The sequence below is a fragment of the Danio aesculapii genome, chromosome 14 (genome assembly GCF_903798145.1).
Source record: "Danio aesculapii chromosome 14, fDanAes4.1, whole genome shotgun sequence".
Taxonomy (NCBI): domain Eukaryota; kingdom Metazoa; phylum Chordata; class Actinopteri; order Cypriniformes; family Danionidae; genus Danio; species Danio aesculapii.
In genome coordinates this window covers 35,915,142-35,932,730 of record NC_079448.1, presented here as the reverse complement: position 1 = coordinate 35,932,730, position 17,589 = coordinate 35,915,142, and the positions used below count along the sequence as shown (strand labels likewise).

The window sequence follows — 17,589 nt, the reverse complement described above, 5'->3', positions numbered from 1 at the left end:
GTTGATGAGAACAAGCTGAGACTCAGACTCAATCTCCTTTTCGTGAACACTTCATCGGGGCCAGATTAATGAACAGCTGCCCTGTCTCGCACAGGCAGATATTGTTACCTGAGGAGAAACCGAAAGTCATGAAGTTGCATTTGTTCACAGAGGCTGGAAAATCTGTGTGAGCCCGGGCCTCTGGATGAAGGGTTTTCAACTGTATCCCTGCAGTTCCCTCCCTTTGACATTACACCAGCCATCATTGACATCAAGGGGTACTATAGGACACTGGCAGAAAATCTCAAGGTAATATATGCATAGAGAATACTGAGAATGCATGGATCCTAGTGATATGTACAAGCTAAATTGACAGTGTTTACAATACCATTCAAAGGTTTGGGCTTAGTAGGAAGAAAGTAATGCAATTAAAATAATTTTGGACGCAATTAATTGGTCTGCAAAAGCTTTATATATTTAAATTATGTCAATGCTGTTCTTTTAAACTGTCTTTCATCAAAGAAGTAGAGGAAAAAATGTTGTGGTTTACATGAAATTATTAAACAGCACAACCATTTTAACCTTGATAAAAAATAGAAAATTTGTTGATTAACCTTGGAAAATAATTGAAAATGTAGAAATTTACATTAAGCAGAAAAAAAATAAATTAACTTGCACTACCTGTCAAAAGTCTTGTCGTCGGTCCCAGTTGTAAGAGCAACAAATAATAACTTGACTTCTAGTTGATCATTTGGAAAAGTGGGAGAAGGTAGATTTTTCAGATGAATCATCTGTTGAACTGCATCCCAATAATCACAAATACTGCAGAAGACCTATTGGAACCCACATGGACCCAAGATTCTCACAGAAATCAGTCAAGTTTAGTGAAGGAAAAATCATGGTTTGGGGATGCATTTAGTATGGGGGTGTGTGAGAGATCTGCAGAATGGATGGCAATATAAACAGCTTGAGGTATCAAGACATTTGTGCTGCCCATTACATTACAAACCACAGGAGAGGGCAAATTATTCAGCAGGATAGCATTTCTTCTCATACTTTAGCCTCCACATCAAAGTTCATTATTGAACATGTCTGGGGTAAGATGAGGAGGAGGCATTGAAGATGAATCCAAAGAATCCTGATGAACTCTGAGAGTTATGCAAGAACGATTTCTTTGCCATTCTAGATGACTTTATTAATATTCTATACTGTGCATTATTTCTGTTCAGCAACAAGACTTTTGTCTAAGCAAAGTCAGACCTTACTGTCCTAATTAAATAATTAAAAATCAAGGCATTATCATATTTTATTTTGCTAAAATTAACGTAATCTAGAGGCCTTTGCCTTTCATATAAGCCACTTCTGATACCAAATGGTCAACTACAAGTCAAGTTATTATTTGTTGTTCCTAAGACTTGGATAGGCGACAAGACTTTTGACAGGTAGTTTACACTTGAGGAACACAGTACATGCAAAAATAATGATGAGATGGGAAGATTTCTAAATCCTAGATGCATTTATTTTATTTTATTGTAATAAAATTGTGCTAAAGTTCACCCAAAGAAAAAGTCTTTAGAAAAGAAATTAACATAATGTTTAAGCTTTTCTTTTTCATGTTTGGAGAAGGACTGAAAATCCCCATGTGCTTTGTAAATAATGACAGAATTGTCTTCTTTTAGTGAAATAACCTTTTAACACGTCTCAGTGCTGGAAGTTTGCTTGTTTTTGTCCTTACACTTTATTTCAGGGGGCAGCTTTGTAGGACAGAGAGCTTAGTCCACATCCAGCACAGAGCACTTTTGTCCCCTCTGTGTGGTTTAAGGGGGTGAGGGGTGAGGGAGGGCTCTCTGAAGGTCATCCTACAGCACCAGTGCCCTCTGACCCCATTTGCCCCAAGGGTGGCTGTTCCCGCCTGGGGTCATGGTGATAATCAGAGCTCTGGAGCCCTTCCCAGACTCCAATGCAGAATGAGAAGAGAGCACTTCTGCACCGGGACACTACAGAGTCTCTATAGGCTCAAGAGTCTTCTAGTGTGTATTTGTGTGTGGGTGCAAGATAAGCAGGCCAAGAACAACTCATGCTAAAAGTCCTGTATACAAAAAAGCACACAAACGTATCATTTACTACTGTTCCCTGTTTTCTTTTGGTCTGTATTTCTATTCATTGCTCTCTCTCTCAGGTGGTCTTAGAAGCCAAAACGAGTGCTTTGTTTCATTAGCGCTGCACAAGGCCTAATTGTTTCACTCACAATTGTTATTGATTGGGATTTGCGGGGAACAATAATTGGAGGCTGATTTTTCTTTTTTGGACTGGTAGCACCTGCTCACCTGATGGCCTTCATTTGCTCTTCTTTCTTCTGGGAATAATCAGTGATTCATCTTCTCTGCCTGCTGTCTGCTTGATGGGTGGTAACTCTGATGTTTGAAACCTGAAGCTGTGAACTTTTCCTGCATTTTAGTTTGAGTTCAAAGGCTCGAGCGCTGCCGACGTTGATGCCGCAGGAAAGGAGAAAAAGGAGGAGCAGCTGGCCAGGTTGACTGGAGGGAAAGTGAAGGACATCTCTGAAGAGACTGATGTGAATGTCCTCAAAGGCTTGGTGAGTGAGTTTACTCTCATTGACACACTTAAAGTTTGACCCATCAAAAGACGGTCCAATGCTTCAGACTGCTGACAAAATGGTCACAAAAGAGAGACAAAACAAATCCTCTGTGTTTACAAACAAATGATTCTTAAACCAATATTTAAAAGTTTCACTAAGAGTTTTAAAGGTGCCTCATAATGATAATCTGGATATACATATGCAATGCGCATAGTTGAAGAGTTCAATACATGGAGATGGCATGAGCCTCAAACAGCATTGATTCCTCGTTCTCATGTAAATCCTGTGAGTATAAAATGAAGTGAAGTTTATTTATAAACTTATTTCGAGAGGAGCATGCGCTTATGATTGATAGCAGCTGGTCCCTCCTTAGCTAACGCACGATCCACCAATCAGACGATTCCTAAATCTCTATAAATAACCAGAGTATCTTACCTTAGCCATCTTTGTCTTGAAGAATCCCCCCTTCCACCCCCACTCCTCCCCTTCCCTGTCAGGGCAGCACAGAGGCCCAAATAGCATCATTTAGCATCATTGTTAGCATCATTGTTAGCATCATTGCCTCACACCAAGAATGTCACTGGCTCAGATCTTTACCTGGCCAAGCCAGCTTTTCTGTGTGGAGTTTGCATGTTCTTCCCATGTTTGTTTCGGGCTCTCCGGTTTCCTCCCACGGACCAAAAACATGTAACATGAGTAAATTGACAAAACTAAATCAACATCATTGACAATCATTAATTAATTTAATTCAGTATACACTCTTCATAGCTATTCATAATCTACATTCACCATTATCAAGCAGGGGAATTCTCGAGACCTACCTGAGCTCAAACTCCCCTCTCGCCCTGCAACAGGAGGGAGCCCCGGGCTAGAGGATCTCATGAGCTCAGGGCTCTCTCCAGGGACAGCATGCCAAACATGCCTTATAATCAATCATTAGCTAAGGGCGAACTCTTGAAATCCTGGTGAAAACAGGCCATTTGGAACAAAACAAACTGTTACGTTGCAATTGAGACACAATCTACAGGCGATGTTGATTAGCCTCAGTGTTTCCTAGTGAGATTACAACAAAGATATCAAACGACTTAAATAATACAAAGCAATATAACTAAAGCAATCTCTATTGTATGGAGTGAAAGCGCTTCTCTTCTGTTAAAATGAACATTGTATCATCAATGATTCAAGTGTGCTCGGGCTTGGAAGGCAAAAAATATAATGTGAGAGGGAAGGGGGGACAATCGAGCGTACACCCTAAAAGATGTGGTGCTGCATAAAAAACCCTGTGTCCAAAGTCACCCTGTGTCCAACCCAGAGTCCAAAGACATGCGCCATAGGTGAATTGGGTAAGCTAAATTGGCTGTAGTGTATGTGTGTGAATGAGAGAGTATGGGTGTTTCCCAGTGATAGGTTGCAGCTGGAAGGGCATCCGCTGCTAAAACATATGCTGGATAAGTTGCCGGTTCATTCTGATGGGGCCACCCCTGATTAATAGAGAGACTAAGCTGAAAAGAAAATTAATGTATGAATGAATAAATGAGCATGTAAAACCTGTTCTGCAGAATTTTGAACTATGGAACTTACTGAATCAATACAGTCTGACCCACTCATTCTGTAAATCAGTAAGATGTTTTATTGAGTTCACAAATAAATTAATGTATTTTGTATTCCAGTCACTGTGAATAGTGGTTTTCTTAAATCACTTACCAGTCAATGTTTTCACTGGTCACACTTCAGCTGTTGGACAATTATATTCAGTATGATTCATGCTAAAATGTACTTAAATTGGTTTCATATGGACATTTAGTTTTGTCTATAAAAAGGATGCTGATTTTTGTAACATTAATAATTAACCCTGTAAGACCTGAGATATCAAAAAATAGGCAGAAAACTCTAATTTTCTGGAACTGAGATGTTTATTAAACCATCTAGCAAACAAACAAATTTTGCCATATACATTTTTTCATGATATTTATTTTGTATCACATTTAATACATCAGGTGTTTGTCCAAATTTTTGCTCGCAACAAGTTAAAATAATTTTGCCCTTGACATTTTGACAACATTTCAGGCAGTTTTCCCTTTGCTTTTACCTGTTACCATTTATCAAATCATATACAATAGGTTTTTAAGCAAAGTATTGATCAGGTTGATATTATAAAGGTCTTAGAAACTTGAGGATCAATTAGGATACGTGCGGCTCTATAGGGTTAATTTAATATAAATCCCCTAGGTTTTATTAATAATTTCAGTTAATACAATTAATATAATATAGGGTTGTTATATAGGACTGTTATAAAATACATCATTATTATTATTATTACAAGTGCTTAAATAATGCAGTTTGGTGTTTTAAATCATTTTCTAATGTACAGATATAAAATGTTAAAATAAGAAAGTAAACCTAGTGCTTTTGTATTCTGCACATGGCAGGATGATCATTTCAGAGATTTAGTCCTGCATTTAAATGCAGTTGTCACTTTAAAACCTGTGTGGCGTGTGCAAGGCTACAGCTTAACTCCAATGATTGACCTGAACACACACCACCTCAACAGCTCAGCATCAGACACGAGTTCCTGTGTCAGCCCTAATGCTGAAAATCAGCGTTTCAGAGGACTTTTACTGAGGGGGGGATGCTGCATTCACAATGCAGCGTCCTCAGTCGGACTGACAGCCGAGAAATAAAGTAAGAGAACTCCTGCTGCCCAGAGTGTTTATTCCCAGAGATTGGACCAGTAGGATGTGAGGAGCATATAGTCTCTAACAGTGTTTATCTCTCTCACTGTCTTCCATTATGAACAATACATTTCACAGTCTGCCAACGCACTCCTCTCCCCAGTCAAAAACTTCATAAACTTCACACATTCCTGCAGTGCCTCAGGAGACAGCAAATCGTACTGAGCCGTAGTAATAAAATCTCACCTGTCAGCCTCCCTCAACGGCAGGAAGAGAAACTTTAGGCTGAAAAAAACGAGGCAAGGTTGAAAAAGTGACAGTGCATTAGCTTAAAAAGGGAAATTGTTCAGGATTAATGTTTGAGATGATTGGGAGTCGCTCCCTGCCTTTGTTTACATTCTGAAGAGCAAGAAAATGGTCGGTCAGCCACAAATGACACCTTTAGGTTTGAGATAACAAACAGAGTGGTTTGGTTCTAATTATTGCGGTTGTGGTCGAAGTCCCTCTCTTAAAATAAACTGACCATCTCCAACCAACACATAACACAGGATCCCATTCCTTGATCAGTGATGGACAGTCTGCTCTGCTTCATCTCCATTACTTGCTTCGTAGTATATTCTCTCTGCATTTTGAAGTATAGATATACATACAGTATGCACTCATCGGCCACTTTATTAGGTACACCTGTCCAACTGCTCGTTAACGAAAACTTCTAGTCAATCAATCACATGGCAGCAACTCAATGCATTTAGGCATGTAGACATTGTCAAATAGTATGGGTGCAAATGCCTTGTTGATTCCAGAGGTCAGAGAAGAATAGCCAGACGGGTATAAGTTGATAGAACAGCAACGGTAATTCAAATAACCACTCGTTACAACAGAGGTATCAGAAGAGCATCTCTGAAAGCACAACATGTCCAACCTTGAGGCGGATGGGCAGCAGAAGACCACACTGGGTGCCACTCCTGTCAGCTACAGTAAGAACAGGAAACTGAGGCTACAATTCGCACAGGCTCACCAAAACTAGACAATATAAGATTGGAAAAACCTTGCCTGGTCTGATGAGTGTCGATTTCTGCTGCGACATTCGGATGGTGAGGTCAGAATTTGATGTCAACAACATGAAAGCATGGATCCTTCCTGCCTTGTATCAATGGTTCAGGCTGCTGCTGGTGGTATAATGGTGTGGTGGATATGTTCCTAGCGCACTTTGTGCCCATTAATACCAATTGAGCGTTGTGTCAACGCCACAGCCTACCTGAGTATTGTTGCTGACCATGTCCATCCCTTTATGACCAGAGTATACCCATCTTCTGATGGCTACTTCCAGCAGGATAACGCGCCATGTCATTATGCGTGAATCATCTCTGACTGGTTTCTTGAACATGACGAGTTCACTGTACTCAAATGGCCTCCACAGTCACCAGAACTCAATCCGACAGAGCACTTTTGGGATGTGGTGGAACGAGAGATTTTTGCAAAATGGATGTGCAGCCAACAAATCTGCAGCAACTGCGTGATGCCATCATGTCAATATGGACCAAAATCTCTGAGGAATGTTTTCAGTACAGTAGCTTGTTGAATCTATGCCACGAAGGATTAACTCAGTTCTGAAGGCAATAAGGTGTACCTAATAAAGTTGCCGGTTAGTGTATATAGCCATTAGTGGACATCAGAATCCAGTGTTTATGTAAGTAATCTACAGAAATGCTCTCAAATGGTCAGTTTGTGTTTGAAGCGTAAATATCTTACTTCGTTATATATGATTTCCAATGCCTTGTGCGCAGTGCAGTTGTTGGTAGAGAAAGGATGGCATCTGAAGGAACAGTTGGTCCTATTTTTACTGGGAATTATACTGTACTCAAGAAATATTCAGTATCTGTTATGCTCACTTTAATTGTTTTGTATCAATTGTCAAGTTGTTAAGTCTATCTGAAAGGGTTGATGGCAAACAATAGTGTCCATAAATATATTTTGAAATGCTAATGTAAAACATATTTATTTTTTAGAAATGTACTTTATTCTTTTTAGTGTCTCAAAGATATGCATTAGAACACCCAGGGATTAAAATTATTCTTCTAAATTAATGCTTCTAAACTTCGTATTTTCCCAGAAATAGTAAACCATTCAGGAACCTTTGACATACTCTTTTCAACATACTATGGTTTGAGACATTCTAATTGTATTTTATTTAGGACGGATAGTATGCGAATTGGGATGCAGCAAAAGTCTTTGTTTGTTATTAACATGCGCCCTCTAGTGGCATTAATGACCTACTGTGTCTTTAACCTTGACATAAATAACCCTTTTTTTCTATATTATGATATCAGGACATTTTATTTTACAGCCTATAAATGATCAAAATATATTTTTGTTAAATTATAAATCAGAACAAAATATAAATTATATATTATATAAATATAAATGATATAATTTTATATATATATATATATATATATATATATATATATATATATATATATATATATATATATATATATATAAATATATATATATATATATATATATATATATATATATATATATAAATATATATATATATATATATATATATATATATATATATATATATATATATATATATATATATATATATATATATATACACATTATAAATCTAGAACAGCTGGAGACATAATCTATAAAATGCATTTTAGTTTGTTTTTAAATAAACAAATCTGTAGCTGACCCCAACATCAATTTCTTTAAAGTGCTGTCTTTGGTGTTACAAACTAGCTATAGGCAGCAGGCATCTGACTTTGGTTTCAGACACAGCCCTAATATACTCGTCGCCCTATCTCTCCTGCTGTTTAAGGATGGATAATAGTGATCTGCCTGCTCTGTGAGACAGTTTGGTTAAACAAACTGTTGGTGGTGAAATCAGGTCTCGTTTAGCTGTATAATTCAACAGAGACATGGATCGCTTTCTCTAGAGGGGGCATCCGACTACACTTAGTCTCTTACTCTCACTCGAGACCCGACAACCATTTTCATGGGCTGACGTATCATCAGCTTGTTAATAACAGAGCTCGGAGCCTCCCGTGATCTACCTGAAAGAGAAACAGAGCATGCAATCTCCATCCATCTCTGACAGCTGACTGTTTAACTTACCTGATTACAGTAATTACTCACAGCGGGGCAGCTCGTGGCTGACACTTTTCTGCCTTGTGTTTGTTTATAGGTGAATATGCAACATGAAATGTCAACTGTTTTCAGACATGCTCTCACAATTGCTAATTTAAGAGCAAAATAGGCAATAATTACAAGCGTTATGTTAAGCCCGCAGCTTTGTGGTATATGTCAGCATCTGTTTGTTTATGCAAAGTGAAAGTCTGTGTTTGGACACCCATAATGATTTTGTATAGAATTATGGACTATATTCCACATTGTAAAGTCATCAATGTTGGGAAACATTTGGAATTGGAATTACATTGTAAAAATAAAATATTAAACAAATCTGAAGTATCTTATATTTTAGATTCTGCTAATTAGCAATCATTTGTCTAGATTATAGCGCTGAGCACTTTGGGAAATCACTGTCTTTATTTATGTAGTGCTTTATACAGTGCAGATTGATTTAAAGAAGAAGCAAGGGAGAATAGAATCAGTGGTGAAAGCTTTATCAAACATTAGACAAAAAAACGTATAAATACACTTGTAAAAATAAATCCATTAATATTTTATGCATATATTTTTATTGTGCATGAACAAATGTGGCTGTTGGAGTGGAATCCAGACTTCATTGTGTGTCAGAAATGTAGGAAAATATCATAGAAACCAGGCTCATTTGAACAAACATGCTTTGATTTATGATTCCATGATGCATTATGAGTAAGATTTGTATACTAATATTAAAATGTTGTGCTTTCAGCTCCTTCTGTTTAAAGATTTTGATATGATATGTGGTTTTAAAGAATATTTAAGCATTTTCTAATACATATATTTTTTAAGAAATGCTTTAAATAATGCACTGATGCATTTTTTTTTATTTAAAGGGGACTTGTTATGCAAAAACTCCCTATTATAAGTGCTTTTAAACAAAGTTGTGTGGCAACAGTGTGTGAGCATAGCCAGCCTTTAATAGTAAAAACATATAATATAATTTTTTTTTATAATTACACTTCATAAAAACACTTTGATCAACATTTTCCCTTTGTACATGTCATCAGAGGGTGAAACTCTCACCCATTAGTGACGCTCTCTCCCTCATTAGCATAAACAGCCCTGAGTGAGAAGCAGCCATCTGCCATTAGAGATTTAGCTCAGTACCTGCTAAAGATAATGTCAAAGACTATGGCTGCATTTACACTGCATGCTTCAAGTGACTCAATTCTGATTGTTTTTTCTCTCCCAGGTGGCACAGATCGTATATGGTCCATGTACGTGTAAGCATTAAAAAACGTAGAGAATGACGAGAACTCTGGCGCTTTCACTTCAGAACAGACTTCAACAGAGTCACAAACCTTCAATTTCATACACGAAGACAAAAAAGCTTTTCTATTGTCATGTAGTACAAGTATTTAAGCATGTTAACGAGAGAGAGAGAGAGAGAGAGAGAGAGAGAGAGAGAGAGAGAGCAACATCCGCAACGTAACCAATATAAACTAATATATAACTGTTCCATACATCATGAGCATAACTCACGCCATGGACATTACATTTAGATGCCTACTGGTTTAAAAGGCCTAGATTTAAATAAGATGGTAAAATGACAACTTTTTCTGTCATAAACTATAGTAAAATCCAAAAACGTGAAACCCTGCAAACACATTAAATGCATGAATTGAGAAAATGTCGCTCTTTAATTACTGTCAGTCAGCTCCTGCTCATTTATTCCTGGTCATTGCGTTTTTGCCGTGTGCTGTGTAAATGCAGACAATCGGATACGAGTCACGTTTAAAATATGATGTAAGCTGCTCATCAAAAAATTAGATACAGTCACAAAATCGGAATCGGCATTATAAACGTGAAGTTTTATGATGCACAAATGAACATGTTAATCTCTATAGACTGCCTTCTGAAACTCTTCTTTTAAAATGTTCAGTTTTCCACAGAGATAATGTTAGTTCTGTTTTTGAATCTGCCGCTATGCTGAGGTATAGGCGTTTGTAGCTCCCCCCTCTTTTAAAAAGAGGACAATCTCATTTGAATTTAAAGAGACGGTAACCAAAACAGCACAATTTGTATCAATCCTAAACTGGGCAGTTACAAATAGTTATGCAAAATTATTTGTGCTGAAATCACAATCACTCTCTGAGACTTATTAAATATCCTTTATTGCATAATATGTCCCTTTTACGAATGCATTTTGAGTCGGATGTGTCCAATCCTTTGCAGATAGCAGAGCTGGAGAAAGAGTTGGCAGAGCTGGAGAAACATGGAGATGAGTTGGAGGCTGAAATGGAAGCCAGGAAAGCCAAATACCTGGAGGAGATTGAAGAGCTGGAGGTACAGACTCTCACTGATCATGTTCTACTGCTCCTGAAGATCTCACATCTGTGTTGTTTCTGTCCAGAATTACATTTCTCAGCTCGACGAGGAGGAGGCTGATCTTCAGTTCCAGATAAAGGATCAAAGTGAGGACTATGAAGACCTGCTGAATCAGAAGATGAATCTAGACATAGAGATTGCTGCATACAGGTAATGCAAGACGAGTTTCAAGTTTAGCAACTTTATTAATCCCACAAGGGGACAATTAAATTAGGGCAGTAGCATCATGACACATCATACAGACAAATCACACAAAAACAATATGATAAAGAATATTAAAAAACATGTCCCAGCATGCTTCATAATAAGTTAAAAATATACAATAATAATAATTATTATTATTAAAGTTATTAAAATTAATAATACATACATTAAGATGACTTTGGGGTCATTGGTGCCACTTGTCAAGAAAAACCCAAGTAATAATATTGCTCATACAAACACTCACTGGCCACTTTATTAGGTACACCTTACTAGAACTGCCTTAATCGTTTGTGGCATAGATTCAACAAGGTACTGAAAATATTCCTCAGAGATTTTGGTCCATATTGACATGATAGCATCATCACCCAGTTGCTGCAAATTTGTCGGCTGCACATCCATGATGCAAATCTCCCATTCCACCACATGCTTTGTTGGATTGAGATCTGGTGACTGTGGAGGCCATTTAAGTACAGTGAACTCATTGTCATGTTCAAGAAATCAGTCTGAGATGATTCACGACATGACATGGTGCGTTATCCTGCTGGAAGTAGCCATCAGAAGATGGGTACACTGTGGTCATAAAGGGATGGACATGGTCTGGAAAGATCCATGCTTTCATGTTGTTGATGCCAAAATCTGATCCTCCCATCCGAATTTCGCAGCAGAAATCGAGACTCATCAGACCAGGCAACGTTTTTCCAAACTTCTATTGTCCAATTTTGGTGACCCTGTGCGAATTGTAGCCTCAGTTTCCTGTTCTTGCCGACAGGAGTGGCATCCAGTGGGGTCTTCTGCTGCTATAACCCATCTGCCTCAAGGTCGGCTGTGTTCTGCGTTCAGAGATGCTCTTCTGCATACCTCGGTTGTAATGAGTGAATTAAATAATGAATTATTTGAGTTACTGTTGCCTTTTTAATAGCTGGAACCAGTTTGGCCCATCTCCTCTGACCTCTGGCATCAACAAGGCATTTGTGCCCACAGAACTGCCGCTCACTGGATATTTTCTCTTTTTTGGACAATTCTCTGTAAACCCTTGAGATGGATGTGCTTGAAAATCCCAGTAGGTCAGCAGTTTCTGAAATACTCAGACCATCCTGTCTGCCACCAACAACCATGCCAAGTTCAAAGTCACTTAAATCACCTTTTTTCCCCCATTTTAATGCTTGGTTTAAACTGCAGCAGATCGTCTTGATCATGTCTGCATGCCTAAATGCATTGAGTTGCTGCCATGTGATTTGCTCATTAGAAATTTGCTTTAATGAGCAGTTGGATAGCTGTACCTAATAAAATGGCCAGTTAGTGTAAATAAGATGCACTAACATTTAAATGTTTTTTAAGAAGTCTCACAAGACTGCCTTCATTAGATTATAAATAGATTAAAAATAGTATCGTTGTGAAATATTATTATTATTATTACTACTATTATTATTCATATTTTTTCAATTTTACATTTTTACATGCAGTATCATAAATAATTTAAGATTTATTTATAAAAAGACCAAAAAAAAAGAGTCTTAAAAAATAGAAAGTACTTTATAAATATATAGGAGGAGGATAAATTGTTATATTTATATACTTTATTTAATATGCAGATATATTATTATGCTTTAAGAATAACCATGAAAACAGTAAATATTCGGATATGTGTGTTCAATTACATCATTGCACTGCAAGACACCATACACGATGAAGACATCCCTAAGAATAGTGCCCTCATTCCCGAGGCCAAGATAGGTCATAGGAAGCGCATCCCTTTTACAGTCCCAGAAAACATGAAGTCACTTCCTGCTTCCCTAAGCGCTTGTCTTTGTCACAGCATCACCGGATTGGGAATACTCCCCGTCTCCCCTGGTGGATATGGCATGACGCATCCACCACATAACATAAATCTCTTGAAAGACCCTTAATATAGAGATTCCTGCCAAATAGTGCTAAAATAGAGGTTCCTGCCCCTGGAGGTTCAGGAAACGACCAACTTACAAACAATAGCTTATTACAATGGTCAGAGAGAGCTGGTTTTTGTCAATAGTTCAGCCAGCTAATTTCACACCTACGTTCATTCTAGCCCTGGATATGGTATATAGTCATTTTTCTCAGTATGCCAGGTTTCAGGTCACTGCCACTTTCTCATCCTTGATGAATAAGAGATGAGAGCTTGGCTTGTACATTCGTGCAGATTTTGGAGGCCTGTCTGCTCTACAAACCCCTAATGACACCGTGCTGCCATCTTCATCAGCGTTTGGCTTGAGAAAAATCCCAAGTGCAGTTTTTGCCAGATGCCGGTTGTCGATGAGTTTCTCTGATGCCACATTCAGCATCATTATCAGTTTAAAATGTTACAGGCTTTGCACCATTCATCCCAGCATCTGTGCCAGCTTCAGTTCATCGTGGCATTGCTTAAAGTGCCCTTATTATGATTCAGGGCTTCAGAATAACATCTGTGAGCAGCGGCATCGATGGCACAAAGTTCTACAGATGGTGACACCAACACCTGATTTTTATAGTGCTGCACATGTTGTATTGAAACATGACACATTTATTTCTCTTAGGAATGCACATTTGATAGTAGTTGAGATGAGAGTAGCAAACTGGGATTCAGACGTGCGTTTATTTCCATTACCAGTTTAAACAGTATCGTTTGAAAACAATTGTAAGATATAATAACCTCACTATCGTACCCCAACTTTCTTTCTATGTTAAATCTGTAATGAAAAACAATAATGTAAAGCACAATATGCACTATTATATCAAATATACATTTAGTCATTTAGCAAGACACTTTTGTCCAAAGTGACTTACAATTGAGGAGGCATTCAGCGAATCAACTAAGTAGAGGCAATACACACGAAGTGCTAATTATACAAAGGAACTGTTAGTGCTCAGAGAATTCAGTGCTAGAGTAAGGGGGAGATTTTTTATAGAGAGAAGAGTGTTTCTACAGGTGGTTTGTCAAACCCACTCACCTGTGTGAAGCACACTTCATAGATGCACAATGTTTGTTTTTATATGGAGTGATTGTAACGCAGTTTTCACACCAGAAGTGTAACGTGCAAATAAATCACAGTATTCACGTGTAAATACACACGGGAACATTTTGAGTTTACTCGCTTCATTCACACGTCAAATTCACTTCACAATAGACTTGGATTCGAGTCATGGGGAGGGCTTCTGATTTTAGCTTCATTGCTAAATGGCTTACTAAATGGATTTTATTGAGAGAATGGCTGTGTTTATGTGCTTTAGGAAGGCTGATAAACAGCGTAGATTCATTTGACGCTGGTCTGAGTCCACTAGATGCCTTTAGAGGTGCACCCAGCTCTGTGAGTTCATCAACTCCTCCAGAAATTCTACCTAAATGATGGAGGCTATCAGTGGAGCCTCCGACTGAGCCAAGCCCAGTTTGATGAACTGTTGTCTGGTGTCGACAAGAGGATATTTCCCTCGGGACACAAACAACAGGTGCTACGTCTTAATCACGCCCTTATAGAAAGCACCTGATTGGTTGATGTGGCGTGAATGCCTGCTGAAGTTCAGTTTTTCCAACTCGAGCAATTCGAGCAAAACGTTCAACTCACACCGCTTCATTCTCGTAAATCGCATAATTCGTGCTGCCTCATTCACACGAAACATGCCGCAGGATGTCTATTTGCATGTTTGCATTGACTTAACTTGCGATTGACGCTTAATCCGCATCTGGTGTGAACACAGCATAAGAACGCATCTGGTACAAATGTGCAAAACTAGTACAAGTGTCGGTTAAAGTGTCAGAGAGATAAAAGAGTGTGTTTTCTACAGGTGGTTTGTCCAGCCCACTCACCTGCTTGAGGCAAATATAGCACAACAATAACAAAAACTGTGACTGGACCATCTGACAAATGAGAGCAGAGTAGACTCTTAGAAGAGAAAGAGATTGGTTTAAGGGAGTCCAGTTGAATGAACCTTAAAACCTGAAAATTATTTATTATTATAACTAATTTAATAATATTATTCAAAAATAAAATTAGAAACCTTAAAAACTCATCATGCGAGCATGTCAAGTTTATCCTTTGACTATATCTGTCTTGCTATCTATTTCAGTTAGATGGCATTGTAATAGTTGCACACAACTCTTCACAAGTGCCGATTATATTTAGCTTTAGCATTGCTTCTACCAGAGCATAAACTACTCAATTCTTCATGCAGAGCTTTGGGTCATATAAAAGCAGAGTGATTTTTTTTTTCTCCTGTTGTTGCTGCAGGGGTTTGGTTGAAGAAGAGGAGGAGAGACTGAGCTGCCTGTAAGATGCAAGAACAGGTGATGCTCTCCTCTGGACTGAAGCAAACACATAAAAACACTAAAACCGCATGCAGTTCAACTTTTAACAGCCAGTCTCACAAATCAGGCAGGTAAAGAAAACAGCTGTCAGACACACTTAACCTTCTGAGCAGATGTAAACCTTCACTGACAGCTGAAGTTCAGGGAGTTTGTGCAAGCTCATTGATAACGGGTCAGTGGCAGGTAACCTGGGTCTTGAAGAAACCCCGGGATCTGTCCAGCAGTGGGAGTGTGTGCTGAGAGTGATGGGGGGATTTTCAGCACATGAGACTGGGAGTTTCATTGATGCACATTCCTTTATATATAGATACACTACTGTTTAAAAGCAATACTTTTATTCAGCAAGGAAGCATTTAATTGATAAGAAATTAAGACATTTATAATGCTAAAAAGCATGCCTGTTTCACATAATATATTCATTAAACATTCCTGAAAAAGGTGTTTTCACACTTAAATCATGGTTTCTAGAAGAAAATGAGCAGATCATCTGTTTAACATTTATAATAGGAAATAATATTGAGCAGCAAATAAGTATATTATGATTTATGAAAGATTGCATGTCACTAAAGACTGCAGTAATTATTCTGAATATTCCACCACAGGAATAAATTAATTATAAAATATCCTAATATAGAAGAGCATTTAGCGATAATCCACAATATTACTGTTTTACTGTAGTTTTGATCAAATAAATATGGCCTAGGTGAGCATAACAGGCATATTTCAGAAATATGAAAAAAATCTTACCAACCTCAAAGACAATATCACTTTTCCATTTGCTAAATTATTTACACCTTTTATTTATAAACTTATTATTTTATTTATAAACTTAATTTTCACCTTTCCCACAGTGTCAGCAAGTACATTAAACATTTGATTTCAATTGTTTTTTACTAGGGATGCACCGATCCGATACTTGGATTGGATATTGGTTCGAGACTGCATATTTTTGCTGGATTGGGTATCAACCAGCTAGTACCAATCCAATCCGATCTTGCACCTGTGCTATATTCTGTGTATTTTATAAGCCAACAAAAGCCATGAAGGTAGACTATTAAAAGGCATCTGATTTTTCGTCTGTGCTGATGTACTTTCATTTTCTCCAACTAACTCACGGTGAGATTTGGCGAGGGAGGGTTTAATAAGTAAATCTGGCCTCAGATAGTTTAGTCTGCGTCAAACCTGCAGAAAAAATATCAGGCTTTGCTAAAAAGCCAAATCACAGATCACAACAGATCATATCAATGTCGTAATAAATGCTTAAATTATGTAGCCTAGTTTACAGCATTCATTATGACATTGATATGATCTGTTGTGATCTGTGATATGGCCTTTTAGCAAAGCCTACATTTTTCTGCAGGTTTAATGCAGACTGAACGCTCTAAAGCCAATTTTACTTATTAAACACTCCCTTGCCAAATCTCACTGTGAGTTAGATGGAGAAAATGAAAGTACATCAGTACAGAGGAAAAATCAGATGCCTTATAATAGCCTACCATCATGTCTGTCATGTAAAGTAGGCCTACAGGTCTGTTATTTTTACTAAAGAAGATGTATCATTTGAATTTATCACCAGAACTATAGAAACTATATTATGTAAAATAAAAAATAAATTAAAAAATGGCACAGTATCGGGATCGGATCGGTCAATACCCAATTTGGTATCGAGAATGGATCAGTTTTTAAAAAATGGTATCAGTGCATCTTTAGTTTTAACCAGTAATTAGATTTTTTTTTTTTTTTTTTATGAAACATAAACTACAGATGATTTATTCCATGTGAATGTTTATTCCAAATGAAAATTTTCATTTACAGCATTTTTTTGCATAAATTGACAAGAGAAGAGTGTAGCTTGACAATGCAAAAACTTCTATTGATTGGACACTGACATACATGTTGACTGTTATAATAATAATAATTCCAAAGTAACTGCAGTACTCCACTTTCCATTTTCTTTGGCTTGTTGAACATTTATTTGCTTGTGGTGCCTATCATCTTCAGCTGATTTGTAACTGAACATACTTTCCTCTGCTGCAGCAACTTGCATCATTTAAATAAACATTTACCTTTAAAATCAATCCATCTATTTTCCCTGATCTTTCTGAACTCAAAATCCAGTACGTTTCACTTTTACGGGAGTCTTTTCTGCTTGAAAGAGAGCGCAGTCGTCCTCCTGTCACCCAAGCGCTGTATCGTTTCACCACCTTTGAAGTCTTCAAGTGCTTTGGAATTTTACCCAGCAAGCCTTTCAATCTTCATTCTGACCCTCACTTGTAAGCGCCCTACGCTATTAACCCTATCAGAGGCAT

The 17,589-nt window shown here is 37.7% G+C and overlaps 1 protein-coding gene across 1 annotated transcript in view; it reads left to right on the top strand.

Moving 5' to 3' along the window:
- The window catches only part of vimr2 (vimentin-related 2), a 28,738-nt gene extending 11,380 nt beyond the window's left edge, over positions 1-17,358 (top strand). The window contains exons 6-10 of the mRNA XM_056472721.1: positions 151-288; positions 2,438-2,575; positions 10,609-10,719; positions 10,787-10,911; positions 15,204-17,358. Of these exons, the coding sequence (XP_056328696.1) occupies positions 151-288; positions 2,438-2,575; positions 10,609-10,719; positions 10,787-10,911; positions 15,204-15,246 (555 nt within the window). The 3' untranslated portion in view covers positions 15,247-17,358. The remainder of the gene's footprint in view (positions 1-150; positions 289-2,437; positions 2,576-10,608; positions 10,720-10,786; positions 10,912-15,203) is intronic.
- Positions 17,359-17,589: the final 231 nt, after the last annotated feature.